Here is a 27347-nt window from a genome sequence, read left to right as displayed (position 1 = left end):
TGTTCTCTTGTCACCAGGAACGACGTATGGCACACAGTTTCCCTGCCCCCCTGGCACCTACAGCACCAAGATGGGCAACGGACAAAGAGAGGACTGCCGCTTCTGTCCTGGAGGGTCGTACTGTCCGGAGGGCACCTCCAAGCCTACACCCTGCCCACCGTAAGAGATGATGATGATGATGATGATGAATACATGATGGTGAAGACTAATGATTTGAAGGACAAGAAGGAAGATAATGGGGATGATGCTACAAGTCATTTACTGCTGTTTCCGGTTTCTTCTAGCTCTACATTTCGCAGTCTGAAAGGAGGGCAGAGCCTGGAGGATTGCTCTGTGTGCCCTGCAGGCTATTTTTGTCCCCTCCCAGCCACCGTCAGCCCCAGAGTGTGTGGAGCTGGCAGTTACTCTGTAAGGCCCAGTTCACAACATGACGTCCACTTTGAGTGGTGGACTGACTGCAAGACAAACAGAAATAAACCACTCTGATTGCCCTATTTCAATACAAAGGTCGACATGTTCCTTTTCTAATCACTTGGGCACCAAGTATCTTTTAAAAAAGTATCAGTAAAACAATATATTTTTACCTTTTGGTTCATTCTTAAGGGCAAGCGATATCTGATCTTTCACTTTCATTAAGGTTACTGTGTGAATTCTATGATCCAAGGTTACAAATGTGTATAACCCTAGAGTACTGTACCTGCTGCCACCCAGACTCAACCCTGAATATGCTTAACGTATACATTTCCCCTTTTCTTTTCTCGCTCTCTTTTCTTTCTTTTCTTTTATTCAGGACGAGGGCTCGGTGGAGTGCTTCCCCTGTCTGCAGGGCCACTACTGCAGCAACGAGACGACCAGCGAGGAGGCCATGCTGAGTGTCATGGTCTGCCCTCCAGGCTTCCTGTGTTCCCAGGGCCTGGCCAGAGAGCCCCAGAGATCTGCCATCCTTTGCCCCCGAGGCTACTACTGCCCGGGGGGAGGCATCGTGAGTCGGTCTCTGTCAGATTCAGGTTTAGAAGATCTTTATTGTCACATTAATGGGTAATTTGGTTACAACAGAATAAAAACATGTAACATAATTAAAAACAGCAAACACAGGGAACATAACACATCAATACAGATAAGACTAAAAAAGGTGCAAAAGGGCTTAAGGCAAGTCAAAAGTGTTTTTAAAAAAAAAAAATTATTTCACCTTTATTTAACCAGGTAGGCTAGTTGAGAACAAGTTCTCATTTACAACTGTGTCCTGGCCAAGATAAAGCATAGCAGTGTGAACAGACAACACAGAGTTACACATGGAGTAAACAATTAACAAGTCAATAACACAGTAGAAAAAAAAGAGAGTCTATATACATTGTGTGCAAAAGGCATGAGGAGGTAGGCGAATAATTACAATTTAGCAGATTAACACTGGAGTGATAAATGATCAGATGGTAATGTACAGGTAGAGATACTGGTGTGCAAAAGAGCAGAAAAGTAAATAAATATAAACAGTATGGGGATGAGGTAGGTAAAATTGGGTGGGCTAATTACCGATAGACTGTGTACAGCTGAAGCGATCGATTAGCTGCTCAGATAGCAGATGTTTGAAGTTGGTGAGGGAGATAAAAGTCTCCAACTTCAGCTATTTTTACAATTCGTTCCAGTCACAGGCAGCAGAAAACTGGAACGAAAGGCGGCCAAATGAGGTGTTGGCTTTAGGGATGATCAGTGAGATACACCTGCTGGAGCGCGTGCTACGGTTGGGTGTTGCCATCGTGACCAGTGAACTGAGATAAGGCACAGCTTTACCTAGCATGGACTTGTAGATGACCTGGAGCCAGTGGGTCTGGCGACGAATATGTAGCGAGGGCCAGCCAACTAGAGCATACAGGTCGCAGTGGTGGGTGGTATAAGGTGCTTTAGTAACAAAACGGATGGCACTGTGATAAACTGCATACAGTTTGCTGAGTAGAGTATTGGAAGCTATTTTGTAGATGACATCGCCGAAGTCGAGGATCGGTAGGATAGTCAGTTTTACTAGGGTAAGTTTGGCGGCGTGAGTGAAGAAGGCTTTGTTGAGGAATAGAAAGCCGACTCTAGATTTGATTTTAGATTGGAGATGTTTGATATGAGTCTGGAAGGAGAGTTTACAGTCTAGCCAGGCAGCTAGGTACTTATAGATGTCCACATATTCTAGGTCGGAACCATCCAGGGTGGTGATGCTAGTCGGGCGTGCAGGTGCAGGCAGCGAACGGTTGAAAAGTATGCATTTGGTTTTACTAGCGTTTAAGAGCAGTTGGAGGCCACGGAAGGAGTGTTGTATGGCATTGAAGCTCGTTTGGAGGTTTGATAGCACAGTTTCCAAGGAAGGGCCAGAAGTATACAGAATGATGTCATCTGCTTAGAGGTGGATCAGGGAATCGCCCGCAGCAAGAGCAACATCATTGATATATACAGAGAAAAGAGTCGGCCCGAGAATTGAACCCTGTGGCACCCCCATAGAGACTGCCAGAGGACCGGACAACATGCCCTCCGGCAAGGCAGTCATGAGTCTACCGATAAGAATATGGTGATTGACAGAGTCGAAAGCCTTGGCCAGGTAGATGAAGACGGCTGCACAGTACTGTATTTTATCGATGGCGGTTATGATATCGTTTAGTACCTTGAGCGTGGCTGAGGTGGCTGAGTCAATTAAAGTGTTTTTACAGGTAGAATACAGGGTCATGGTCATTCAACAGTTTGTACAGATTTTGACATTTGCCCTCTGTGTTATTGAAGGACCCAAATCCCATTCCGTGTCCGAACGGAACCTTCAGCAGGGAGCCTGGGCTGCGTGACCTCACAGAGTGCACAGGGTGTCCCGTGGGAAAATTCTGCTACACCCAGCAGCCACAGGAGCAGCCTATAATTGAGCCAGTGAGTTGTTGTTATGTCCATATACAATTCTTCCCTTATTGGCCCTCCCTCCTCACAATGCCCATCTCTTGTTGAGACTTGTACTGTATGTGCCCCAAGGCACCAAAAGGAAAAAGTATAAGTAATTATTCACTTATTTTTCCTGGTCTTTTTTTGCCACCCTTTCATTCAACATGGTTGTGTTTCAGACAGGGAGCTGCCCTAACGGCCATTACTGCCCTCTGGGTACTGGGTATCCATACACGTCCCCCTGCCAGTCTGGCTTCTACAGGAACAACTCTCACGGTCACCATGGGGACGTGTGTGTACCATGTCCAGCCAGGTACTACTGTGCCAGTCAAGGAACATCCACACCCACTGTCTGCCCACAGGTAGGACTATGACTCACTATATTCGTTCATAATTTAATCCAAACACTTTTTAGATTGACAGAACTGCCAACATTGACAGTGACACATATACTTCATTGTAAGCCGTCAGTGTGAATAATAATTCGTTCTTAACTGACTTGCCTAGTTAATTAAATTAAGATAAAAAAATAAATAAAGAAAATGCAAATGTACAATATGTTCTATTTCTACATTTTATATGACAAAATGTCAAATATATATTTTGATATTTTATATTATTATAGGGTTTCTATTGTTCTGAGGGAAGCACTGTTCCAGAGCCTTGTGTAAAGGGCACGTACAGTTCCCGTCCTGCCCTCAGTGATGTGTCAGAGTGCGCTCCCTGTGGCGGGGGTCGGTACTGCAGTGGAGTAGGAATGACTGAGCCCTCAGGAGACTGTGGAGAGGGCTTCTACTGCAGGGAGAGAGCCACGTCAGCCGTACGAAAATGTTTTCTATCGTTAACGTGGCTTCACTGGCCTTACACGTAACTCGTCCTACTGTAAAGACAAGGATCTAAAGATGAAGAAATCCTTGAAAAAATAAGATTCTGAAAATATCCTTTACCAGAAATGATGCATTTAGAAGATGTATGTTAAATGATCTTCTGTGTCTTGCTGTGTTTTCTGTCTTCCGCAGACCCCAACTGATGGGCCAACTGGAGGCTTGTGTCCAGCAGGAAGTTACTGCCCCCCAGGCTCTCCCTACGCCTCCCCCTGCCCCGCAGGCACCTTTAGCAACAGCACAGGCCTCCGCAACTCCCAGCAGTGTGTTGACTGCCCACCTGGGTAGGAACTCATAGTTAGGGCCTGGAGTTTTTCCCAGTCAGGTCACATGGCCAGAAAAACTCCTAGCCCCATCTATTATCGAGATCTGATTCAGCTAAACTTTTTAATGTTGTCATATGAAATGTGTAGAAAAGCACCCACTGTCTATATCATCATTAATGTGTTTATTCGTGTTAGGTCCTATTGTTTAGGTTCAAATAACACCTCTCCAACTGGCCTGTGCTCTGCTGGTTACTACTGTACGGGTGGCTCTGCATCGCCTGCTCAGAATGAGGTTGAGGAGGGTCACTATACCCTGGAGGGGGCAGTGAGACCTGAGCCCTGTCCCCTTGGCACCTTCCAACCGGTACAGTACATATAAAACCATGTATTGCACGATGTAGGGAATGCGTGCTCTTTAGGATGCCACGCAGTCTACTGACAAAGAATTAAATGTACTATTTCGTATGTACAGTATTTCCATTTAATTTCTCCTTCAGGGCAGAGGCTATTCATCATGTTTGGAGTGCCACAGAGGCAGGCTGTGTGACCAGACAGGCATGTCCCAGCCTGGACTCTGTCCCACAGGACACTACTGTCCCCCTGGATCTGCTGTGGCTCACCCCTGTCCTCCAGTGAGTAGCCTAGGACTTGACCTCTGGTGCTGTTATCATGTTGTGTTGCAACCATTCTGTGTTGTCATGTGTTGCTGCCTTGCTTTGTCTTAAGTATCTCTTTATGTAGTGTTTTGTTGTCTCTCTTGTCGTGATGTGTGTTTTGTCCTATATTTATATATACACAGTGCCTTGCGAAAGTATTCGACCCCCTTGAACTTTGCGACCTTTTGCCACATTTCAGGCTTCAAACATAAAGATATAAAACTGTATTTTTTTGTGAAGAATCAACAACAAGTGGGACACTTGGATATTTCAAACTTTTTTAACAAATCAAAAACTGAAAAATTGGGCGTGCAAAACTATTCAGCCCCCTTAAGTTAATACTTTGTAGCGCCACCTTTTGCTGCGATTACAGCTGTAAGTCGCTTGGGGTATGTCTCTATCAGTTTTGCACATCGAGAGACTGACATTTTTTACCATTCCTCCTTGCAAAACAGCTCGAGCTCAGTGAGGTTGGATGGAGAGCATTTGTGAACAGCAGTTTTCAGTTCTTTCCACAGATTCTCGATTGGATTCAGGTCTGGACTTTGACTTGGCCATTCTAACACCTGGATATGTTTATTTTTGAACCATTCCATTGTAGATTTTGCTTTATGTTTTGGATCATTGTCTTGTTGGAAGACAAATCTCCGTCCCAGTCTCAGGTCTTTTGCAGTCTCCATCAGGTTTTCTTCCAGAATGGTCCTGTATTTGGCTCCATCCATCTTCCCATCAATTTGAACCATCTTCCCTGTCCCTGCTGAAGAAAAGCAGGCCCAAACCATGATGCTGCCACCACCATGTTTGACAGTGGGGATGGTGTGTTCAGGGTGATGAGCTGTGTTGCTTTTACGCCAAACATAACGTTTTGCATTGTTGCCAAAAAGTTCAATTTTGGTTTCATCTGACCAGAGCACCTTCTTCCACATGTTTGGTGTGTCTCCCAGGTGGCTTGTGGCAAACTTTAAACAACACTTTTTATGGATATCTTTAAGAAATGGCTTTCTTCTTGCCACTCTTCCATAAAGGCCAGATTTGTGCAATATACGACTGATTGTTGTCCTATGGACAGAGTCTCCCACTTCAGCTGTAGATCTCTGCAGTTCATCCAGAGTGATCATGGGCCTCTTGGCTGCATCTCTGATCAGTCTTCTCCTTGTATGAGCTGAAAGTTTAGAGGGACGGCCAGGTCTTGGTAGACTTGCGGTGGTCTGATACTCCTTCCATTTCAATATTATCGCTTGCACAGTGCTCTTTGGGATGTTTAAAGCTTGGGAAATCTTTTTGTATCCAAATCTGGCTTTAAACTTCTTCACAACAGTATCTCGGACCTGCCTGGTGTGTTCCTTGTTCTTCATGATGCTCTCTGCGCTTTTAACGGACCTCTGAGACTATCACAGTGCAGGTGCATTTATACGGAGACTTGATTACACACAGGTGGATTGTATTTATCATCATTAGTCATTTAGGTCAACATTGGATCATTCAGAGATCCTCACTGAACTTCTGGAGAGAGTTTGCTGCACTGAAAGTAAAGGGGCTGAATAATTTTGCACGCCCAATTTTTCAGTTTTTGCTTTGTTAAAAAAGTTTCAAATATCCAATAAATGTCGTTCCACTTCATGATTGTGTCCCACTTGTTGTTGATTCTTCACTTATTAATCTTTGCCCCCGTCCCCACAGGAGGCCTTTTGATAGGCCATCATTGTAAATAAGAATTTGTTCTTAACTGACTTGCCTAGTTAAATAAAGTTTTAATAAAATACAAAAATTAAATATTAATCAGTTTTAATAGATTTTATTTTGGTTTGTGTGTATTTGCGTGTGTGTGTATACAATCGTCTATGTGTGGTGTGTGTGTGTAGGGCTCCTATGCAGATCAACCAGGAAGAGAGGAGGTGCAGCACTGCAGCCCCTGTGATGCAGGCTGGTTCTGCAGGAGGACTGGTCTCTCTGCCCCTCAGGGTCTCTGTGATCCTGGTTTCTACTGTACCTCAGGGGCCACCACCGCCACCCCGGTAACTAGTATACATATCTAATACACGTCACCCAGTTGGATGTCGTTTGAATGTCGTCAACAGTTCAGTTGGCTTTTCATAGCCAAGCATTCAGGGTTTGAGACAGCAAATGTGGTACAGAGAGAGGGAGATAAGGGGGGGGCACCCCTTTAGGAACAGCATGGCGTGACGCACCCCTCCTAGGAACGGCATGGAAGAGCACTAGTAAGCTAGTGACTCAGACCCCGTAATAAGGTCAGACGCAGAGAATCCCAGTGGAGTGAGGGGAGCCGGCCAGGCAGAGACAGCGAGGGCGGTTCGTCACTCCAGTGCCTTTCCGTTCACCTTCGCACCCATGGGCCAGACTCCACTCAATCATAGGACCTACTGAAGAGATGAGTCTTCATTCAAGACTTACAAGTCGAGACCGAGTCTGCGTCTCTCACATTGATAGGCAGACCATTACATAAAAATTGAGCTCTATAAGAGAAAGCCCTGCCTCGAGCTGTTTGCTTATAATTCCTAGGGACAACAAGGAGGCCTGCGTCTTATCGTACGTGTAGGTATGTATGGTAGGACCAAATTGGAAAGATGGGTAGGAGCAAGTCCATGTAATGCTTTGTAGGTTAGCTGTAAAACCTTGAAATCAGCCCTAGACTTAACAGGAAGCCAGTGTAGAGAGGCTAGCACTGGAGTAATATGATCGAATTGGTTCTAGTCAAGATTGACGCAGCCGTATTTAACACTAACTGAAGTATATTTTGTGCTTTATCCGGGTAGCCAGAGTGTAGAGCATTGCAGTAGTTTAATCTAGAAGTAACAAAGCATGGATGAGATTTTCTGCTTAATTTTTGGACCAAAAGTTTCAGATTTTTGCAATGTTATGAAGATGGAAAAAGCTTCCCTTGAAATATTTGTGATATGTTTAGCAAAAGAGAGATCAGGGTCCAGAGTAAGGCTGAGGACCTTCACAGTTTTATTTTAAACAACTGTATTTTACGACTTCTAGGAGTAGTGGGGGCGGAGTCAGGCGCAGAGAGCAGAGGGTAAAGGACAACTCTATTTACTTAACCACTGCGCCACCCAGGAGGCCCCCAGGACTAAAATACTTGAGTGTCTTCATTGATTCTAGGTCCTGGTAGTTCTGTTCAGACTGAGTTTTGGCGAAATAGGCAGATTCAAAAAGGAGTCTGTAAATTTGCTTTCGAATGATCATGATCTTTTCATCGAAGAAGTTCAAGAATTCATCCCTGCTGAAGTGAAGGCCATCCTCTCTTGGGGAATGCTGCTTTTTAGTTAGCTTTACAACCGTATCATTTTGAAATTATTATTATTATCACAATATCTTTCAATAATGACAGGAATGGAGGAGCTGACTACACTGACTGTGCTATTGGCAGACTCCACTAAGCTGGCAGGCTGACTAACAGCCTGCTGCCCGGCCTACACCCTATCTCATTGTGGAGCTGGAGGAGGTCGAGCCCTGTCTATGTTGATAGATAAGATGAGGGCACCCCTCCAGCTAGGATGGAGTCCGTCACTCCTCAGCAAGCCAGACTTGGTCTTGTTTGTGGGTGAGTTCCAGAAAGAGGGCCAGTTACTGTATCTACAAATTCAGTTTTTTGGGAGGTGCAGAAAACAGTTTTCAACCGGTGCTTGAGTTGTGTGAGTCTGCTGTAGAGCTCATCACTCCCCCTAACTGTGAGGGGGTCAAAAACAATTACTAGACGCCAACACGTCTTTCTAGCTTGGTTACACGCTTAAGTTATGTTGCGCTTGGTGACCTCTGACAGTTTCATCCGAACATCGTTGGTGCCGACGTGGATAACAATATCCCTATACCATCTACACTCACCGGTTTTAGCGTCAACCAGCACCATCTTCAAATTAGCCTTAACGTCCGTAGCCCTGCCCCCTGTTAAACAATGTATGATCGCTGCATGATTCGTTTTAAGTCTAATATTGTGAGTAAATGAGTCACCAATGACTAGGGTTTTCAATCTGTCAGAGCTAATGGTGGGAGGCTTCGGTGGCTCAGACCCCGTAACGGGTGGAGGAGAGACCTGAGAAGGCTCGGGCTCTGACTCCAACTCGTTGCTTAGTAGGGTAAACCGGTTGAAATTTTATATCAGCGAGTGATATAGTGACACCAGTGAGTGACACCAGCTGAGCATGGCAAAAGCATTTCTTTCCAGAAGCCATGAGAAAATTGTCTGGATACGGGGACTGTGCAAGGGGGGTGCATACTATTATCTGTACTTACTGGTAGCACAGATGCTGTTTCATCCTTTCCTACACTAAAATTGCCCTTGCCTAACGATTTCGTCTGAAGCCAAGCTTGCAACTCGGCTATCCTCACCATAAAGCGATAGTTCTCCTGTATATTAAGAGTACAGCGACTACAATGAGAAGGCATAATGTGACGTAGCTTATCGTTTTAGGCCAGAGGAGGTCATGCAGATCTACAGTTGAAGTCAGAAGTTTACATACACTTAGGTTGTAGTCATTAAAACTTGTTTTTTCAACCACTCCACACATTTCTTGATAACAAACTATAGTTTTGGCAAGTCGGTTAGGACCTCTACTTTGTTCATGACACAAGTCATTTTTCCAACAATTGTTTACAGACAGATTATTTCACTGTATCACAATTCCAGTGGGTCAGAAGTTTACATACACTAAGTTGACTGTGCTTTTAAACAGCTTGGAAAATTCCAGATGTTTTTTTTTTCTCACCTTTATTTAACCAGGTAGGCTAGTTGCAACTGCGACCTGGCCAAGATAAAGCATAGCAATTCCACACATACAACAACTCAGAGTTACACATGGAATAAACAAAACATAGTCAATAATACAGTAGAACAAAAGAAAACAAAAAGTCTATATACAGTGAGTGCAAATGAGGTAAGATAAGGGAGTTAAGGCAATAAATAGGCCATGGTGGCAAAGTAATTACAATATAGCAATTAAACACTGGAATGGTAGCTGTGCAGAAGATGAATGTGCGAGTAGAGATACTGGGGTGCAAAGGAGCAAGATAAATAAATAAATACAGTATGGGGATGAGGTAGGTAGATACAGTGCCTTGCGAAAGTATTCGGCCCCCTTGAACTTTGCGACCTTTTGCCACATTTCAGGCTTCAAACATAAAGATATAAAACTGTATTTTTTTGTGAAGAATCAACAACAAGTGGGACACAATCATGAAGTGGAACGACATTTATTGGATATTTCAAAATTTTGTAAAAAAAATCAAAAACTGAAAAATTGGGCGTGCAAAATTATTCAGCCCCCTTAAGTTAATACTTTGTAGCACCACCTTTTGCTGCGATTACAGCTGTAAGTCGCTTGGGGTATGTCTCTATCAGTTTTGGACATCGAGAGACTGAATTTTTTCCCATTCCTCCTTGCAAAACAGCTCGAGCTCAGTGAGGTTGGATGGAGAGCATTTGTGAACAGCAGTTTTCAGTTCTTTCCACAGATTCTCGATTGGATTCAGGTCTGGACTTTGACTTGGCCATTCTAACACCTGGACATGTTTATTTTTGAACCATTCCATTGTAGATTTTGCTTTATGTTTTGGATCATTGTCTTGTTGGAAGACAAATCTCCGTCCCAGTCTCAGGTCTTCTGCAGACTACATCAGGTTTTCTTCCAGAATGGTCCTGTATTTGGCTCCATCCATCTTCCCATCAATTTTAACCATCTTCCCTGTCCCTGCTGAAGAAAAGCAGGCCCAAACCATGATGCTGCCACCACCATGTTTGACAGTGGGCATGGTGTGTTCAGGGTGATGAGCTGTGTTGCTTTTACGCCAAACATAACGTTTTGCATTGTTGCCAAAAAGTTCAATTTTGGTTTCATCTGACCAGAGCACCTTCTTCCACATGTTTGGTGTGTCTCCCAGGTGGCTTGTGGCAAACTTTAAACAACACTTTTTATGGATATCTTTAAGAAATGGCTTTCTTCTTGCCACTCTTCCATAAAGGCCAGATTTGTGCAATATACGACTGATTGTTGTCCTATGGACAGAGTCTCCCACCTCAGCTGTAGATCTCTGCAGTTCATCCAGAGTGATCATGGGCCTCTTGGCTGTATCTCTGATCAGTCTTCTCCTTGTATGAGCTGAAAGTTTAGAGGGCCAGGTCTTGGTAGATTTGCAGTGGTCTGATACTCCTTCCATTTCAATATTATCGCTTGCACAGTGCTCCTTGGGATGTTTAAAGCTTGGGAAATCTTTTTGTATCCAAATCCGGCTTTAAACTTCTTCACAACAGTACCTGCCTGGTGTGTTCCTTGTTCTTCATGATGCTCTCTGCGCTTTTAACGGACCTCTGAGACTATCACAGTGCAGGTGCATTTATACGGAGACTTGATTACACACAGTTCTTGATTCTTCACAAAAAAATACAGTTTTATATCTTTATGTTTGAAGCCTGAAATGTGGCAAAAGGTCGCAAAGTTCAAGGGGGCCGAATACTTTCGCAAGGCACTGTATATCCACAGTAAAACGAATCCTATATCGACATAACCTGAAAGGCCCCTCAGCAAGGAAGAAGCCACTGCTCCAAATCCGCCATAAAAAAAAGCCAGACTACGGTTTGCAACTGCACATGGGGACAAAGATCGTATTTTTTGGAGAAATGTCCTCTGATCTGATTAATCAAAAATAGCCATAATGACCATCGTTATGTTTGGAGGATAAAGGGGGAGGCTTGCAAGCCGAAGATCACCATCCCAACCGTAAAGCACGGGGGTGGCAGCATCATGTTGTGGGGGTGCTTTGCTGCAGGAGGGACTGGTGCACTTCACAAAATAGATTGCATAATGAGAAAGGAAAATTGCGTGGATATATTGAAGCAACAACTCAAGACATCAGTCAGGAAGTTAAAGCTTGGTCGCAAATGGGTCTTCCAAATGGACAATGACCCTAAGCATACTTCTAAAGTTGTGGCAAAATGGCTTAAGGACAACAAAGTCATGGTATTGGAGTGGCATTTACAAAGCCCTGACCTCAATCCTATAGAACATTTGTGGGCAGAACTGAAAAAGTGTGTGCGAGCAAGGAGGCCTACAAACCTGACTCAGTTACACCTGCTCTGTTAGGAGGAATGGGCCAAAATTCACCCAACTTATAGTGGGGAGCTTGTGGAAGGCTACCCGATATGTTTGACCCAAGTTAAACAATTTAAAGGCAATGTTATCAAATACCTATTGAGTGTATGTAAACTTCTGACCCACTGGGAATGTGATGAAAGAAATAAAAGCTGAAATAAATCATTCTCTCTACTATTATTCTGACATTTCACATTCTTACAATAAAGTGGTGATCTTAACTGACCTAACTGATCCTAACTGACCTAAGACATGGAATTTTTACTCGGATTAAATGTCAGGAATTGTGACAAACTGAGTTTAAATGTATTTGGCTAAGGTGTATGTAAACTTCTGACTTCAACTGTATGTCCAGATAAAGTATCCGCGGTGAGAACTTGGTAAACTTGTTAAATACATAGTTTGATTAAATAGGTATTAAGAGTAAAATGGAAAAAGTTTGACAAGTAGCCAAGTCTCTCTCTCTCACACACACACACACACACACACACACACACACACACACACACACACACACACACACACACACACACACACACACACTCATAATTTTAAATCGTAGTCTGACATAATGAACGGTTGTTCTTTGAACAGACTGTGTTAGGTAAACGTGTTATGTAAACGTAAACGTGAATGTGTATTATCGGATCTCTCCAGGTGGGTGTAGACTCTGGTGATGTGTGTCCAGCGGGCTATGTCTGCCCACTAGGCACCAGGTTTCACCATGAACACCCATGTCCTGCTGGGACCTGGAGTAATGCAGTGGGGGCCCGGGACCTGTCCTCCTGCTGGCCCTGTCCTCCAGGTCTCTACTGTAACATCACAGCCCTCACTCAGCCCTCTGGGATTTGTGCTGCAGGTATATATTTTTATGATGGACATTTTCAAGCAATGCCGTGGGACAAGATTTTATCACGTCACCAGAGTACTTTAGAGGTCGGAAATATCGGACAGATGTTTATTTATAGATGAAATGTCCATTTAACCAATGTCTTAACTGCACTGTATTTTGTATGTTTATAGAATACAGAATGTGTTTAGCTCTCAGTATTCCATGACCTATAACACTCTGTGATGTACAGGGTTTTACTGTTCAGGTGCAGCAAAATCCCCAAAGCCGATAGATGGAGCGACAGGGGACACGTGTCCTATTGGATTTTACTGTCCTAAGGGCTCAACATCCCCCTTACACTGCCCTGATGGTTCCTACTCAAACACTACAGGTATAGTATTTTTCACCTTTCATGCCATCCCTTCCATACTGTATACATGCTCTTGACCCCTTTTTTCTGTTTCTGGTTTAATCTGAACAATATCTGTCACCCTACCAAACCTCCCCCCTTGTGATATCAATACAGAAGACCTGTGTATTTTAGGATTTTTTTCCCTTTTGAAGGTGCTACAGAATGTATTGAGTGCCCTCCTGGGAGATACTGCCTAGAGGGGAAAGGTGTTCAGCTCTGCCCCAAGGGTTACTACTGTCTGGGGGGCACGGTGGAGGACGTAGTGCCCTGTCCACCAGGCACATACAGCCAACAACCAGGACAGAGCCAAGTGGAGCAGTGCCTGCTTTGCCCAGCAGGTGAGAGCATTGTCTATTGAATTCAATGAAAACCCTTCTTCAGCTACTGTCACTATTTCTACTGCAGTTACTCCTTCAGCTGTCACTATCCCACTAACGGCTACTATCCCACAAACTATTTATAATACAGTCACTACAGTCACTACACTAGCAGTCACACAATACAGTCACACAATACAGTCACTACACTAGCATCTTAAACACTTCAAAACTTCTTCCACAACCATAAGGCCAATCTCGTGTCATATGCCACTTCTCCCTTTTTATTTGTTTCTCTCCACTACAGGAATGTACTGTGAGGATTGGGGGTTGGCTGAACCAACTGGGCCTTGTCAGGCTGGTTACTTCTGTTTAGCAGGTAACGTACCCTACCACTAGCACTGCTACAGTGCAAGGTACCTCTTTAAGGACAGCATACCGTGTATTGTTTTAATGCGTTTCAATAATACATTTAACGGTGTACTACGTTTCACTCAGTACTCATAAAATAACTTCTCCCCAGGTCTAAACTTCAGGAACCCAGATGGGAACATCAGTACAGGAGTGGGTGGAGCCTGTCCAAAGGGTCGTTACTGTCCAGAGGGCACCAGTCTACCTCTACCCTGCCCTCTGGGCACCTATTCTAACAGGTAAAGTGAACTGTTTATTTATGATATTTGGATAGGGACATATTGGCATATTGAGTAAACAATTGCCAGATGTGTTGTACCGTAATGTTAATTGTTTATGCTAATTTCCAACATGCCTAGTTGGGCTTGAACGCTACGTAAACCATTTGTATAATGAATATTAATGAATAGATAGATGTATGTGCCTAGGGTTTAATCCAGCTCGCGCGTGTGTGTGTGTGTGTGTGTGTGCGTGCGTGCGTGTGTGTCTGCGTGTCTGTGTGTGTGTGTCTGCGTGTGTGTGTGTCTGCGTGTGCGTGTGTGTCTGTGTCTGTGTGTGTCTGTGTCTGTGTCTGCGTGTGTGTATGTGTGTGTGTGTGTGTGTGTGTGTAATTGACTGAAACTAAATGGACTTGACCCCAGCCCTGTAACATGGAGTCCGTTTGGAGCGTACACAGTAACTCCAGCTGTCTACAGTTGATAAGCGTTGCTCAGTAGAGGAGATTTAGAATTCCTCGGTAAATAGTCCATGTGTCTGTGTTTAGTCTCCATGTTACAGAGGTCTCAGGCTGCAGCCCGTGTCCTCCTGGACAGTTCTGTGGCTCTGAGGGGCTAACCCGTCCATCTGGAGCCTGCCAGGAGGGATTCTACTGCCCAGGGGGGGACCGCTTGGCCACGGGTACGTTATAATCAGAGCACATTCATTATCACAGGCCATGTGATACACTAGTGTCCTGTCCAGGGGGTGTACGTAGGCATCAAGCTGCCTCACGCTACAGAATCAAGAGATAGACTCCTGGCCGTGGGCCATTCTGGTTCAGACAAGGCTGACTTGTCCAAGGCTTACTTACTGACCCTCATTATCACGTTCATTATCGTAGTGTTAAGAATTCACTCTAGTCTCTTCCCGCAGACTCTGTAGCTAGACCCGAGAGTTTGGCAAAGCGAGACTACAGTCAACGACCTAGTCAGACCAGTTAGGGTTTTAGATGATAGCCAATGAATATATCGCAATTACACATTCATTTGATCAGTATTAGAAGCTCTAAACACTGTTTCTAATCGATATCGCCTGTGCAGGGTTTGAGGGAAGAGGAGGAAGGGAGGGAGGAGGAAGATGGGGAGGGCTCTGCCCCCCAGCCCATTACTGCTCCCCTGGCAGTGCCATCCCAGTGCCCTGCCCAGCTGGCACGTATGCCAGCCTGACAGGCCAGACACAGTGCCCCCGCTGCCACGCTGGTTACTACTGCCCTGAGAGGACCAGTAACTACACCCAGTTCCCCTGTCCCCCTGGCTTCTACTGTCCTGATGGTAGGAAACCATCCTCCTGTCTTATTAAGGTTTTCCAGCACATGGTTGGTTGAAAAGGTTTGGGTCCTAAGCAATCTGATCAGTGGGTGAGTCCATGTTGTTTGAAGTGATTACCAACCCAGTAACAGTACAGTACTTTCTTTTTGTATGAGGGACTGACAAGCTATACTACATGACCAAAAGTATGTGGACACCTGCTCGTCGAACATCTCATTCCAAAATCATGGGCATTAATATGGAATTGGTCCCCCCTTTACTACTATAATGGCGTCCACTCTTCTGGGAATGCTTTCCACTAGATGTTGGAACATTGCAGTCGGCGTTCCAATTCATCCCAAAGGTGTTCGATGGGGTTGAGGTATTCTTCCACACCAATCTCGACAAACCATTTCTGTGTGGGCTCACTTTGTACATGGGAGCATTGTCATGCTGAAACAGGAAAGGGCCTTCCCCAAACTGTTGCCGCAAAGTTGGAAGCACAGAATTGTTTAGAATGTCATTGTATGCTGTAGCGTTAAGATTTCCCTTCACTGGAACTAAGGGGCCTAGTCCGAACCATTAAAAACAACCCCAGACCGTTATTCATCCTCCACCAAACTTTACAGTTGGTACTATGCATTGGGGCAGGTAGCGTTCTCCTGGCATCCGCCAAACCCAGATTTGCCCGTTGGACTGATAGATGGTGAAGCGTGATTCATCACTCCAGAGAACGTGTTTCACTGCTCCAGAGTCCAATGACGGTGCCATGTTGAAAGTCACTGAGCTCTTAAGGCCATTCTACTGCCAATGATTGTCTATGGAGATTGCATGGCTGTGTGCTTGATTTTATACACCTGTCAGCAACGGGTGTGACTGATAAAATTGGGCAGAAACAAAGAACTTCTGAAACTCGTCAGTCTATTCTTATTCTTAGAAATGAAAAGGCTATTCCATGCGAGAAATTGCCAAGAAACTGAAGATCCCGCAAAACACCAGTCTTAACGTCAACAGTGAAGAGGCGACTCCGGGATGCTGGCCTTCTAGGCCATATCTCAGACTGGGCAATCAAAATAAAAGATTTAAGATGGGCAAAAGAACACAGACACTGGACAAGAGGAAGATTGGAAAAAGTGTTATGGACAGACAAATCCAAGTTTGAGGTGTTCGGATCACCAAGAAGAACATTCGTGAGACGCAGAAACAATTAAAAGATGCTGCAGGAGTACTTGACGCCATCTGTCAAGGATGGTGGTGGTAATGTGATGGTCTGGGGCTGCTTTGGTGGTGGTAAAGTGGGAGATTTGTACAGGGTAAAAGGGATCTTGAAGAAGGAAGGCTATCACTCCATTTTGCAACGCCTGTGATACGGCGCTTAATTGGAGCTAATTTCCTCCTACAACAGGACATGGACCCAAAGCACAGCTCCAAACTATGCAATATCTATTTGGAGAAGAAGCAGTCAGCTGGTATTCTGTCTATAATGGAGTGGCCAGCACAGTCATCGGCTCTCAACCCTATTGAGCTGTTGTGGGAGCAGCTAGACCGTATAGTATGTAAGAAGTGCCCATCAAGCCAATCCAACTTGTGGGAGGTGCTTCAGGAAGCATGGGGCTGAAATCTCTTCAGATTACCTCAACAAATTGTAAACTAGAATGCCAAAGGTCTGCAAGGCTGTAATTGCTGCAAATGGAGGATTGTTTGACGAAAGCGAAGTCTGAAGGGCACAATTCTTATTTCAATTAAAAATCATTATTTCTAACCTTTTCAACGTCTTGACTATATTTCCTATTCATTTTGCAACTCATTTCATGTATGTTTTCATGGAAAACAAGGACATTTCTAAGTGGCCCCAAACTTTTGATCGCTAGTGTGCATCATGTCAGGATTAAGGTTGTGGTGCTTATTTGGGGGATTTCATGAAATAACTGCAGTCTGTCTATTCCACACAGGATGGTCATTATCAGTGGTGTTGTGTGCTACAGTATGTTGTGTGTTTTCCAGGCACGCGGCATGCCACCCAGTTCCCCTGTCCCCGTGGCTACTACAACCCCGAACCCATGACCCAGAGCCTGGACAGCTGTCTGCCCTGTCCCCCTGGACACTACTGTGAGAAGGAGAGACTGACCGCTGTCTCAGGGAAATGCAAAGCCGGTCAGTTGATAGGCCTCTATTATCTGAAAAACTCTTTCTAGGGCCATGAGTTCTCCCATACCATGTGATCTGACCAGGAATAACTCACAGCTGTGTTTGTAAATATAACTAGGGCTAAACCTGCTGGCCTTATGCCCTTCATATGAGCGATTCAGGATACTGTGTGTTGTATGGTCATAAGGAGCATTCTCTCGCGCTTTCTCTCTCTCTCTCTGTCTCTCTCTCTCTCTCTCTCTCTCTCCTGCCCCTTTCTCTCTCTCTCTCTCTCTCTCTCTCGCTCTCTCTCTCTCTCTCTCTCTCTCTCTCTCTCTCTCTCTCTCTCTCTCTCTCTCTCTCTCTCCTGCCCCTTTCTCCATCTCTCCCAGGTTGGTTCTGTGTGTCTGCTGCCTGGAACTCCCAGCCCTTTGACCTGGACAACTACACTAACGCCAACTGTCTGTGTCCTGCCACCTCCACCGGGGGCCGCTGTCAAGAGGGCTTCTACTGCCCCCAAGGAAGCCCTGAGCCTCTGCCCTGCCCTCCCGGGGCCTTCTGCAACCTATCTGGTACTGTGTGTCACACCCTATTGTGTCACCCCAATCAAGACTCCTTTTTCAGCTTGTTACTCATTAGCGTGGAACACCACCCACGGGCCGTATGTTTGACACCCCCTGCGGGTGGTTTGAGTACATTTTATTCTGAGAGAAAAGATCTCAGTCGACATTGACATGACTAAAACCAAATTGAAACTGTGTAGAAATGATAATGGACCTACATTTATAGTCCCTTCACTCTGTACAGCTTGGTAACAGTCATCAAAACGAACGCTGGAGAGTCAGCAAGCAAGCATTTTTTTGCTAATTTTGACAGCAGGAAATATAACAAATAGTTTAACACCGCTGGCGTAGAAATTTAAAATACCGTACTGTAGCAGGGTTGGGGTCAATTTCATTTCAATTGACTGAAAACCATGGGGAGTCAATTTGGAGCTGAAACAATAACGCAGTATTCGATTATTCAGTAAATATTGATGATTTTAATCTGAGGAAGCAGAGCTTTCAATTGCATACACACTCATACAGTTAATTATATCCTCATTTCTAATCATGTTGTCCAATAGGTCTGGCCCTGCCCATGGGACCCTGCTCCCCTGGCTTCTACTGCACAGAGGGAGCCACTCAGGCCAAACCCACTGACGGAGAGACTGGCAACATCTGCCCTCCTGGAACTTTCTGTGGTACTTGATACAGCAGCACTCACCCTGCTTCTTAATTAGTCAAAAACAAATCTGTGTTCTTACTGGACACTTTAAGGTAGTAACCCCACATTTCACATTTTCCAACTACTGAAGTGTGGTGAGCTTGATGTGTGGTGAGCTTTCTGGCACAAAATGTCTGCTACGCGATGGCAATGGAAAGCTTTTGTCTCTCTCCCTACCACTGCAAAGGGCTTCGAACACCTGGAAAAGTCCTTTTACAAATCAAATCTATTATCATTTTTTTCATTGCCTCAGTCCACTCCCACTGTCTCCGTCTTGATGACAACTGTGAATCGCGCTGATAGCTATTATACGTCATTGCTAGCAGTGGAGTAAAGTTGTCTTTTCCTCTCAGATGAAGGTTCTGGGGAGCCAGAGCTGTGTCCCGCTGGTACTTTCTCCCCAGCCTCAGGCCTCTCCAATGTGTCTCAGTGTCAGGCTTGCACTGCAGGGTTTTACTGCGCTGCTGCAGGCCTGAGGGATGCTACTGGGCTATGTAGCGAGGGTGAGTTCATCGTAAATCGCTCCGATTGCTCACTGATAGGCCAGGTGGAAGTTTCGTCATATTGCTTACAAATCAAATCCTCTCGGATCGCCACAAGTGCATGTGGTCTAGGGGTAAATTTGGAATTGGGCCATAAGCTGTACTTGTGGGTTAACTCTGTCCTCCTAGCTAGACGTAATTTCAGGTCTCCCATCAATGTTAGAAATGCTTTCACTCTACTTCCTCTTGTTACGTTATATTTCATTGATCTTTTATACCAGCTTATTCTCATGCCTTATTGCTTACTTATTTATCCATGTGAGTTCATTGAGATGGTTACAGTATCTCTAGCCAAGAGGTAGTGTCACAATGCAAAGGCGATCACTGTAACCAGAGGAACGAGAGACTGTCGGTATTGTAGCTCTGTCTCTATCGCGGTGTTCCAGGTTACTGGTGCCCTCCAGGTCAGAGGGTAGCCACAGCTCTGGCTTGCCCTGTAGCCCACTACTGTCCCGAGGGAAGTGCAGTTCCTGAGCCCTGCCCCTCTGGAACCTTACAGGACAGAGAGAAACAGGCCACCTGCCATATCTGTGAAGCGGGTAGGTACTGTAATTGTATGAGCTCTTTCTTTCTCTCTCTCTCTCTCTCTGTTAACAGTACACTGTTCTGTGTTCTGGATCATTCCACATACTTCGGGTACTGTAATTGTATGAGCTCTCTCTCTCTCTCTCTGTTAACAGTACACTGTGCTGTGTTCTTGATCATTCCACATACTTAGGGCCCAGAGTTTTTCCTTACTATGTGACCTGACCAGGAAAAACTCTGGACCCTAGTTATAACCTATACAACTCTGGACCCTAGTTGTAGCCAATTACAAGGACCCACAGTCAGGCCACATGGTCAGAAATGACGCAGGACAGATATTGGCAAGCTAATTATTGATCAAAGTTGTGTACTAAAATACATAAACAACACACTGTATTTTTCCTTCTAGGTTATTACTGTGACCTAAGGTTGGGCCTGGCGAATGCCTCTGTGCTTCGGCCCTGCCCTAAAGGACATTACTGCCCCCCAGGCACCGCCTTGGCCACCCAGAACCCCTGCCCCCCAGGCTCATTCAACCCCAGAGAGCGAATAGACCGCTTGACAGGCTGCATGCTCTGTCCTCCAGGACGGTTCTGTCCTGCCATGGGTCTCGCTGAACCTGCAGGTGAGATAGATCTGCTTTCTCCTGAAGCGTGCACTCGTTCACTACTTCCCACAAATCTAAAAGCATTGGATTGGTGGAGCCATGGGCTAGTGGGAGGTTTCACTACATTTCTTATACCAGTCATTTCCTGGTATAATCAGTAAAGGGAAGTGGACATGTGCACATTTTGGGAGGGAGGAGAGATAATCGGGATATAGGTTATTGATGTATCACCTGTTTTTGTGACACTTCTCTTTTTCCTCACCCAGTTTCACGTCAACTATACAGTCAGGTCCATAATTATTGTCACCCTCGATAATGATTAGCAAAAAATACTATATAAAATAACTAATAAAAATACTGAGCTATATTGTATGCTAAAAATATAATAAAACATATACGTATATATATTATTTTATGGGAGCTATATATACAGTATATATTATTTTATGGGAGCTATATATACAGTATATATTATTTTATGGGAGCTATATATACAGTATATATTATTTTATGGGAGCTATATATACAGTATATATATATATATATATTGGAAGTTGAGTTAACTCATCGTGACATAACCAGAGCTTGGCTCCTATGCTTGGTAATGCAATGCAGTGTGACAGGTACTGAACAGCAGGAAGAAGCAAACATTGATGATTTGTATGTAGGTTACTGCAACGCTGGCTTCTGGTGCAGGGAGGGGGCGTACTCCCCCAGTCCTGTGGACGGCCTCTCAGGCTTTCCGTGTCCTGCTGGACAATACTGCCCCTCAGGTAGCTCTCTGTTCCTACTCCTACTGCGTAGCTCTCAAATACTTGCTTTTTTTACTTTGAGTAGCCTAGAGATGATGTATAATATCACTCAGTATTAATACTGCATCTGACCAGTTTGATCATTACAGTACTGTTATAAACTGACTGGAGGTTTCGGACCAGTAATCTCGCTGCGTAGTGTATACTGCTAGATCCATCAATAGATTTGTGTATACAGTTTATGATGGGATTTTACAACACACCAGTTGCCAAGACATTGTAGGCATTGAGATTTCTCTGGATCTGCTCTGCAGGTACCCCTGCCCCGGTGCCCTGTCCTTTGGGTACCTGGTCTAACAGTACTGGCCTGGCGAACCAGGAAGAGTGCCGACCCTGCCCTGGAGGACTCTACTGTGACTCTATCAGCCTCACTGCTCCCACTGGGTCTTGCATTGGAGGGTATACACCAAACACTGTCTCACTCATACACAGGCTGAGTTCCAACTCCCTACCCCTTTCCCCTGAAGTGGGAGTTTTCTTACTCCCCCTCGTGGATTCAAAAGGAGAGTTCACCTAAAACATAGTTCTACTTTATACTATATAACTACACCAAGCGTTTGATTGATGTACGAAGGGGAGTCGTATTTCTTACGCCGTCGTTCCATGGGGAGTAAACACGGGCACACTCAGGGAAAAAGGGTAGATAATCTGACAAAAGATACAGTATTTGTTTGTTTTATTCAGTAGTTCAGTTAACATGTGTTCTTCCTTTTCTGTGCAGATATTATTGTCTTGAGAGAGCAGTGACACCCACTCCCGCTGATGGCCCTACAGGCGGACCCTGTCTAGAGGGTCACTATTGTCCCGTAGGAACCACTCAGCCTTTGTCCTGTGATCCAGGGACGTATATGATTGTAACACATGCAACTCAATGTGAGCCCTGTACCCCTGGCTGGTACTGTGTGACAGGCACCCTGCAACTGTGTCCTGCAGGTCAGTAAAGCAATTATTATATTTTCAAACATAAGTTGAAAAACGAATGTAAGATATCATTGATAAAAACCCTCGACACCAGCTATTCTAGGTCTCTCAAACAACAATACGGTGTCCTTCATTACTTAAGCAACCCTTTTAGGGTATCTGTACTTTCATTCACTTTTTTACTCCATACACTTTCCCTGACACCCAAAAGTACTCATTTTGAACTGCTTAGCAGGACATGAAAACTGTCCATTTCACGCACTGATCAAGAGAACATCCCTGGTCATCCCTACAGCCTCTGATCTTGCGGACTCAAGATCAGAGGCTGAGTGTTGGAGTGTGCCCCTGGCTATCTGTAATTTGCAAAAACAAGAACATTGTGTAATCTGGTTTGCTTAAAGATTCACTGTGCAGATATTGCTCTGCCATTTCCTGGTTGCTAAAATAGTTCGCCTAATTTTAGTTTATGTTACAAAACAAGCAAGTATAATGTAGAGAATCATTGTGATCACCATCTAAACCGCTGTGAAATATATTTTCCATGACCAAAACTATTGTATTTTCACCTTTTTGAAGCTGGTGTACAAATCCGAATGTAAAAGAAGCAAAAATGTAACTTAAGAACGGGAAGCATAGAACAGCCCTACCTCTTCTTAGACTTGCTTTTGATGGGAATGACAGCTCTATAACACACATTTCTATGTGAATTTGGTCAGCTTGGCCAAAAAGTTACATATTGCAGCTTTTATTATAAGGAATTTGAAATGATTTATACGTTTACGTTTACTTTTGATACTTAAGTATATTTAACACCAAATACTTTTAGACTTTAACTCTAGTAGTATTTTACTTGATATCTTTCACTTAGGTCATTTAAGGCATCTTTACTTTTACTCAAGGATGACAATTGGGTACTTTTTCCACCACTGCTCATTACGAGACTACATTGATAAGGATAGGAAAATCGGCAACTATCTATACTGTATAACCACAGCACCCCACATTTCGAAAAAGTGGAACTTTTGATTGAGTGGCACATTTGGTTCGTACTCTTGCACCAAGAAAAGTCCAATCTTCTTTTTTTCTTTGCCCTCTAGGTTTTTACTGTCCCGTGGGAACGGGATATGACTTGAGAGCTTGTCCGGAGGGCACATACAGCCCTGAGCTGGGCTTGACATCCATCAGCCAGTGCAGGCAGTGTGACGGTGGCCATTACTGTCCACTTAGGAATGGCACCTCAGTCACAGGACAGTGCCTGGAGGGGTATTACTGCTCCTACGGAAACACCTCTCCACAGCCTTCCTCTCACTCTGCAGGTGATGCACATGCACCATTCATGTTGGACAGTCTCGATCTAATAATGGTTCTGGTCGCACTTTAAATTAACTACAACTTATAAAGAATTCATAGAATGTTCATAATGTCTTCATGAGAACTATATATATGCTTCGTACATATTTTATGAGCAAAGGTCTTCACATTTGGTGATATGCCAAATGTGGCATAACCCTTTTGTCATCCATTATAATGACATTAGCTTGTGAATGGTTTCTAAAGCATCTAAGGCCTTATAAATGGTCTATGAAGGGTACATAAAGATTTTAAAGTTACAGCTCGTTTAAAGTGGGACTGTGGCTCCTTCTATTACAACTCACATGCACATTGGATCTGTTTGATGAGACACTGTACTGTCTTTGCTTCAGGTGGAGGACCATGCCCTGCAGGTCACTACTGCCCTAGAAGCACCATCGATCCTCAACCTTGCCCCATTGGCACGTTCAGCAACCTGACCAAACTAGTCTCCCAGGTATATTAGTTTTTCAAGGCTCAATATTCCTGACATTTCCTCCCAAGACCACAGCACAGTGACTGCAGCCTGAGCTGTTGTTGCTATGCTCTACCTTCTCCCATAGAACGGCTGCCGGCCCTGCTCCCCAGGTTATTACTGTGACGCGTCTGGGCTAACAGCGCCTACAGGGGAATGCTGGGAAGGTTTTTATTGTCGCCGTGGAGCAGTTTTCCCCAACAGCCCTATCAGAGACAGCCGAGGAGGGCCGTGTCCACGAGGTAACTCACCAATCCACACCTCCTCCCCTGGGTTCGCAAATATAAAGGACTCCCCAGAATACTGTCTCTATCTCTCTTCTCTTTTCTCTCTTTCTCTCTCTCTCTCTCTCTCTCTCTCCGTTTTCCTCAATCTTCTTTCTCCCCAAAGTGCTGTCTCTGTCGCCCCTATTGTCTCTGTCTCTCTCTATCTCTGTGTCTTTCTCTACATCTCTCTCGGTTTTTCTCTCTCCACTCATTGTTTCCTATTTCTCACACGCAGGTTATTTTTGCGCTAAGGGTTCGTCAGCTCCGCGAGAGTGTCCCCAGGGAGCCGTCAGTTTAGAGGAGGGTCGATCCAGCTGCAGCCCCTGTCCCCAGGGGTACGGTTACACACACACACACACACTGCTCCCTCAGAGCAACTTCTCTCTAATACTGCTCTAACAAAGGCATACACTCAGTGTGCACACACATGCCCATAGGCTCCATGGGATTAAAGCTGTGAAGATAATATTATTGAATCATGTTGTTTTATCTTTGACTCCCGAGTGGCGCAGCGGTCTAAGGCAGTGCTAGAAGTGTCACGACAGACCCAGTTTCGATCCCGGGCTGTATCCCAAGCGGCTGTGATACGGAGTTCCATAGGGCGGTGCTCAATTGGCCCAGTGTCGTCCAAGTTAGGGGAGGGTTTGGCTTGGGGGGGGATTTACAAGTAGCCGTCATTGTAAATAAGAATTTGTTTGACTTGCCTAGTTAAATAAAGGTTAGAGATCTATTATGTGATATGTAACATCTACAGCTCCGAGCCTGTTCCTCTTTCTAAGATCTGCTTTTATGGGGTACATAATGAAATCTGACAAATTGTATTGCCCACATTTTTGATTCCCGGAGAGAGAGAGAGAGAGAGAGAGAGAGAGAGTGTGTGTGTGTGTGTGTGTCGAGTGCGTTTGTGCGAGTTTTCCCTTTGGTGTGTATTATGATCAATCAGATCCCAGCTTCTTACATACAGTATTTATTTCCTTTTCTCCAGTTATTACTGTCCTGGCAACAGCTCCCTCCATGAAACCAATGAGTGCCCTGCGGGTCATTACTGCCCAAATGGCACCTCCTCTCAGTACCAGTACCCATGCCCTGCTGGGACCAGCAACCCACACACTAGGATGGGCAGTCCACAGGACTGCCTGCCATGCCCCCCAGGTTGTACACATATCTATCTGGTTGTTATTGTCTATTTCATCTTATTTCTAATTATTTTAATAGATCAAACAGTTCAAGATGTCAAAAAGTTACTTTTCAAGATGCCTGTGCTGCGGTAATGCACATCATTAACATCACCCTATCACCCAGGATGAAGCCAAGCGTCAAGTTCATTATCCATCATCTAACAACATTGTACAATAACCATTATAATGAAATACTTTCTTAAATAGGCCCCTGGCAGTGCAGTGACCTCCATTTTGAAACGTAGGTTATTTTTGCTGGACTGTATAAGTTAACCCAACGGTACTTCAACTGTACAGGTATACATATAGTAACTGATAGAACTACACAGGCCTTTTATTGAAACATTTCTTAACATTTAACATGTTTGAGGTGCAAGCGGATGCCACATTCACCCATTGCCGCATTTTATAGCTATTTTAAAAGGTGATCTATCTAGTGATCCTGGTCTGATTGAGTGCTGGTCTAGGATCAGTTTGCCTAGATTATAATGAATAAGCTTACATGGAATGGGAGAACCTGATCCAAGATCAGATGAAAACAGGCCCTGGTCTGATTGGTCCTACCTCCTTTTCTCAGGGTTTTTCTGTGCCTTTCCGGGACTGAGTGCCGTATCGGGCCAATGCATCGCTGGCTATCATTGCCACTCTGGAGCAGTATCCCCGAAACCAGAAGACGGTGTGACCGGTGAGCGGTGTCCCCAAGGTCATTACTGTCCAGAGGGCTTGGCTGCAGCGCCACGTCCCTGTCCTCTAGGATATTATAGCAACACCACCAGGAACACACAACTCTCTGACTGCCTGCCCTGCCCTGCAGGTTGGTGCTGATCAAACACATTTTAGTTTAAGTACAAACCACTATTCTTTATCTCATGAAGAAACATTTTCTGATGGATGTTTGACTGATATACTGCACATGCAGTTTCTTCAGGGAGGACAAGTTATATACATTCAATTTGAATAGCGAATTATATTTGACTGGCATAAAAATGACTTGTTGGGCTCCTTTTAAATTGCGCAACAGTGAAGACTTCTCTCTCAAATGCAGGGTTCATTTGTGCCAGCAGAGGGCTCTCCATCCCTTCTCATCTCTGCCAGGCTGGCTCCTACTGCCCTTACAGACACAACTCCAGCCTCCCTGGCTCTATCACCTGCTCAGCTGGGCACATGTGCCCACTTGGCAGTGCCATCCAGGTTCCCTGTGTGCCAGGGACTTACCAGGATCAATCTGGGCAGGTAGGGCGGAGGACATTCATAGCAGTATCATCTTGACCCCCGGTCTAGTAAAGCTGAACAGTTTGTAGGGCCAGGAGTTTTTCTTGACCATGTAATCTAACCAGGAAAAAAGACTCTACATACACTGAATGCTGCGTGTTAATTAATATATTCTATATCATCCCTTTCACAGGCAGAGTGTTTGACCTGTCCAGCAGGGTTTTACTGTGCAGGCTCAGTACATCCTAACACAGAACAGGAGGTGGGAACACACATGCCAACCCCTTGTCTGAAGGGACACTACTGCCCCCCAGGTAGTGCATATTTGTCCGTATTGTAATAAGTGCCACGCATACCATAGTGGTCGAAGACATTGCTGAGAATGACACTAGACTATATGGCATCTGTGTGTGATTCTTTTTGTTCTCTAGGCACACGGTCTGGTGTGGAGTACCCATGCCCAGCTGGCACGTTTAGTGGGCAGACCAGCACGTCTAATAAGAGTGGGTGTGTGCCCTGCCCTCCAGGGAAGTACTGCAGCTCTGCAGGGTTGGCAGTGCCTACTGGGCAATGCTCTCCTGGGTGGGTGGCAGCGTTATAAAAAAAACAACCATCTTGAATCGTATCTTTGGTTCAGCATGTATGGTCCTTGAGATTTATGTTGCACTGTCTCTATAATTGTGTTCCCGTTTCTTCCTCTATGTTCACTCTCTCCACCTTTCTTTCTTGTTTTTTCTATCTCGTTCTTTCTCTCTTTCTATTTGCTCTCT

At 44.7% G+C, this 27347-nt stretch overlaps 1 protein-coding gene across 1 annotated transcript in view; it reads left to right on the top strand.

The window, feature by feature from the left end:
* The window catches only part of LOC110507371 (uncharacterized), a 90375-nt gene that overhangs the window by 11626 nt on the left and 51402 nt on the right, over nucleotides 1–27347 (top strand). The window contains exons 10-44 of the mRNA XM_090223446.1: nucleotides 18–159; nucleotides 285–408; nucleotides 791–982; nucleotides 2758–2895; nucleotides 3084–3266; nucleotides 3530–3724; nucleotides 3924–4072; nucleotides 4250–4418; nucleotides 4552–4686; nucleotides 6573–6725; nucleotides 12477–12678; nucleotides 12902–13042; nucleotides 13216–13401; nucleotides 13688–13759; nucleotides 13904–14030; nucleotides 14555–14688; nucleotides 15123–15320; nucleotides 17301–17450; nucleotides 17816–17995; nucleotides 18550–18666; nucleotides 19043–19192; nucleotides 19618–19770; nucleotides 20166–20381; nucleotides 21032–21136; nucleotides 21430–21574; nucleotides 21897–22108; nucleotides 23194–23412; nucleotides 23800–23903; nucleotides 24010–24163; nucleotides 24423–24522; nucleotides 25173–25339; nucleotides 25943–26179; nucleotides 26411–26598; nucleotides 26771–26891; nucleotides 27009–27159. Coding sequence (XP_090079572.1) covers nucleotides 18–159; nucleotides 285–408; nucleotides 791–982; nucleotides 2758–2895; nucleotides 3084–3266; nucleotides 3530–3724; nucleotides 3924–4072; nucleotides 4250–4418; nucleotides 4552–4686; nucleotides 6573–6725; nucleotides 12477–12678; nucleotides 12902–13042; nucleotides 13216–13401; nucleotides 13688–13759; nucleotides 13904–14030; nucleotides 14555–14688; nucleotides 15123–15320; nucleotides 17301–17450; nucleotides 17816–17995; nucleotides 18550–18666; nucleotides 19043–19192; nucleotides 19618–19770; nucleotides 20166–20381; nucleotides 21032–21136; nucleotides 21430–21574; nucleotides 21897–22108; nucleotides 23194–23412; nucleotides 23800–23903; nucleotides 24010–24163; nucleotides 24423–24522; nucleotides 25173–25339; nucleotides 25943–26179; nucleotides 26411–26598; nucleotides 26771–26891; nucleotides 27009–27159 — 5509 coding nt within the window. The remainder of the gene's footprint in view (nucleotides 1–17; nucleotides 160–284; nucleotides 409–790; nucleotides 983–2757; nucleotides 2896–3083; nucleotides 3267–3529; nucleotides 3725–3923; nucleotides 4073–4249; nucleotides 4419–4551; nucleotides 4687–6572; nucleotides 6726–12476; nucleotides 12679–12901; nucleotides 13043–13215; nucleotides 13402–13687; nucleotides 13760–13903; nucleotides 14031–14554; nucleotides 14689–15122; nucleotides 15321–17300; nucleotides 17451–17815; nucleotides 17996–18549; nucleotides 18667–19042; nucleotides 19193–19617; nucleotides 19771–20165; nucleotides 20382–21031; nucleotides 21137–21429; nucleotides 21575–21896; nucleotides 22109–23193; nucleotides 23413–23799; nucleotides 23904–24009; nucleotides 24164–24422; nucleotides 24523–25172; nucleotides 25340–25942; nucleotides 26180–26410; nucleotides 26599–26770; nucleotides 26892–27008; nucleotides 27160–27347) is intronic.

Source organism: Oncorhynchus mykiss, chromosome 27, assembly GCF_057628025.1.
Source record: "Oncorhynchus mykiss isolate SJ-2025 chromosome 27, ASM5762802v1, whole genome shotgun sequence".
NCBI lineage: Eukaryota > Metazoa > Chordata > Actinopteri > Salmoniformes > Salmonidae > Oncorhynchus > Oncorhynchus mykiss.
Note: the sequence above shows the minus strand (reverse complement) of the source record. Positions and strands in the feature narration are given on the sequence as shown.